This window comes from Nerophis lumbriciformis, linkage group LG08 (genome assembly GCF_033978685.3).
Source record: "Nerophis lumbriciformis linkage group LG08, RoL_Nlum_v2.1, whole genome shotgun sequence".
Classification (NCBI taxonomy): Eukaryota; Metazoa; Chordata; class Actinopteri; order Syngnathiformes; family Syngnathidae; genus Nerophis; species Nerophis lumbriciformis.
Window position 1 is genome coordinate 38,662,501 of NC_084555.2, and position 3,268 is coordinate 38,665,768.

Below are 3,268 nucleotides of genomic sequence, written 5' to 3' on the forward strand. Positions count from 1 at the left end.
AATAGTGTATGTTTGTGTTAAGTTACTGCGGACGTTATCTCCTTCTGTTGTTGACTATTTTTTGTTGATGTGGAAATGGAAGACGCCAGGCTGAATTGGGTCAGTGCTGGTTGCTTGGGCATTTTGTTGGCTGTGGCACCCGCCGAGATGTTGATAAGCGGAGTTTCAAGCACTCTTCACTCTCTAGCGGGTGACTTTTCAAATGATGCTACAAATTAGTAGTGCTGCTACTTTTTGTGGCAACGCTTTTGCCTCATACTTGACATATTACGGTTGTCTGTTCAACATCTTCCCACTTGAAGCCAAACCACCGCCAGACGATGGATCCCGTGCGGTTTTTCCTAAGAATTCATTCTTCCTCCATTTGTTACCAGATTCGCACCTTCTCTCTCTCTCGTATCACCACTCGCACGGCTCCGCTAGCACCACCTGCCACAGCTAACGTTACCCATGCTGCTACCTCTCTGCTCCGCGAGGGCATATGACGTTGCACGCGCGACAGTATGTGACGTATGTAAGAAAGTGCGCTTGTTTTACATCTCAGTGAGAAGGAGAAACAAGAAAGAGTGAGAAACGCCTGTAATGTAATGCCCGAAGCTAAAAGCAACGGTGTGAGAACGTATACTCGAATACTCACGATATAGTCATTTTCTATATCGCACAGAGACAAACCCACGATATATTGAGTATGTTCGGTATATCGCCCAGCCCCAGTTGGAACATTGCTGGGCGTTTTCCCCTGCGTTTTATTAATGTTTTCCCTAATAGAGTTTATTAAGTGTATTACTATGCTGCGTTCCATTTGCCTAAAAAGTAGGAAGTAGGGAATGACGTCACTGCCGAGTTGAGAGGGTTCCAGTTACGAAGTCAGAAATCAAAATGGCCACATTCACGAAAGCTATGTGTGCGTTTGCCTTGTCTGATAAACCATTTATGGGAAAATATACACTCTTTCTGCAACCTTCAAACTCACTGTATGAAAGGGAAAAAAACAGACGCTATTGCTAGCGATATAGAACGTATATACCACATCAAATAAATATAGTTCACACTACAGTGATTTTACCATAAATAAACATAAAATAAACAATGCATTGTAAACAACTGATTTACTGCAACAAAAACTAATCAAAAGTGCTAATAGAAGCGGATATCATCCAGAGCAGCCTTCTTTGAAACGAACTCAAGGTGGTCAGAATGCTCAGACTTTCTGAGTGGGAAATCCAACTTCGAGCGGCGTTCCAGTTGAAATTCCGACTTCTATGGCGTCACATTAGTGCCAAAAATCCAAGCGAATAAAAACTGTTATCGCGCACTGATTCTCCACTTCGTGCGCGCGCGACACCCTTTAGCGCGCACGACACCCTTTAGCGCGCGCGCGGTGCCTTTCTGCGCGCGCGCCGTCTCGGTCTGTGCGCTCTCTGTGTACTCCTGGCATCTCTCCTCGCGCTGTCATGTTTCTTTTTGGCACTTTGGGGGCGGGTATGCCTAGACGGCCCCTCCTTTCTGATTGGCTCTGAGCATTTTTCAAATGACCAATGATTCTCCAGCGTAGCAACGTTGTAGCCATCTTACCTCGGACAGCTAGCCTCAATCATTACATTGATGTCAATGGTACATGTACTAATTAAATTACCATAACTTGCTCGATTTTCGACCAATTTACAAACGGTTTGCCTTGTTACAAATCTTATTACATGTAGATATGACATAGGATGCTGTACCTGTTGAAATTACCTCTTTCGCTTTAAAAAAAAAAAAAGACTTAATTGTGCAACATAGTTGTGTAGGGTCAGTGTTAGTCAGTTCTCTGATTATTTTAAACTGTTTCAGAATACATTATTAAAAGGCTATTTTAACATTTTAAAAACAAAATTCAAAGATTATTTCATTAATGTTATGGCTGAATCAAAAGAAATTCCATAAATTAGAAAACAAATGTTCAAGAAGTAAAAATATAAAATAATGTTATGGTTGGATGTTATTGCTGGTGGACCAGTTCTGGCTGAAAGATGTGATTATGGTGTTTGTTGTCTTATCATTTATTTGGGTCACATTTTGTATTACCCTGTATTGTGTTTATGTGGTATGAAATAACCTTCATCAGCGCGCGACATTTTTTTATCCACTTCTTCCTCCGTAAATCTTGATACATATTGACGATGACCCGCCCTGCTATACTTCTGATTGGCTCTGAGCATTTTCGCCTGACCAATCAGAAAGAAGGGGCCGTCTAAGCATACCCGCCCCCAAAGTGCCAAAACGAAACATGACAGCGCACAGACCGAGACGGCGCGCGCGCAGAAAGGCACCACGCGCGCGCACGAACTGGAGAATCAGCGCGCGATAACAGTTTTTATGCGCTTGGATTTTTGGCACTAATGTGACGCCATAGACTTCCCCTTTACAAATGGAACGCACCATCATTTTTTCATCAACTCCATTATTATATATATTTTATTTGTGTTCCGCCAATTAAGTAATGACGCCATTTCAGTAAGAATTTAATGCTGGGAAACGTGGCCCCGCAGGTGAACCAGTCAGAAATGTGTTCGGCCGTGAATATAATCTTCATTTCTACATTTTTATACTAATCCAGGAACAAACTGTCTTATTTTTTCCTCATAATTTTGACCATCAGCTACATTAATTAATGTTATGCCGCTTTTGTGTGTACTGTATATTTAATTATGTGTTCCGTCAATTAAGTGATGACGCCATTTACTGCTAAGCTAGCTCATGTGTGCGTGTGAAGGATGCTAGCAATTTAGCTGAACTTTTAATGATTAAAAATGGTCTTACCTCTTGTCTTTAGACGAGGGCTCGGGTGAACTCTTTTCAACCACCTCCTCTGTGAGTTTAATGTTGGCAAACGTGGCCCCGGAGGTGAACCAGTCAGAAATGTGCTCGGCCGTGAATATCTTTTTCATGTTTGCACCTGTTAGGTGTGTCTGACTGCCACACTCCAGTCGTGTATGCCTGGTATATGTAAGCCGCTAGGGGGCGGAACCAGAGCACAGCTGCCAATACGAGGAATAATTGTGACTTCTATTCAAAGCAACATCCTCCTGAGATCAAAAAAATAAAACTTTTATTTTTGCTAAAATAATTGTCTTGTGCTAATGTACTAAAGGTTTTAACTTAGATTTTTAGTGTCAATTGTATCATCTATTATGTTTTCATAAAACAAATGACAATGTATAGCAATTTGGCTTACCATTTATTGCATCAACCATCTTTATCATTTATACAAAAAATGACTATTAAG

General features: G+C 41.3%; 1 protein-coding gene across 1 annotated transcript in view; it reads right to left on the reverse strand.

Moving 5' to 3' along the window:
- tdrd9 (tudor domain containing 9) overlaps positions 1–2,998 on the reverse strand; it is a 108,542-nt gene extending 105,544 nt beyond the window's left edge. The window contains exon 1 of the mRNA XM_061968875.2: positions 2,803–2,998. Coding sequence (XP_061824859.2) covers positions 2,803–2,930 — 128 coding nt within the window. The 5' untranslated portion in view covers positions 2,931–2,998. The remainder of the gene's footprint in view (positions 1–2,802) is intronic.
- Between the last annotated feature and the right edge of the window lie 270 nt (positions 2,999–3,268).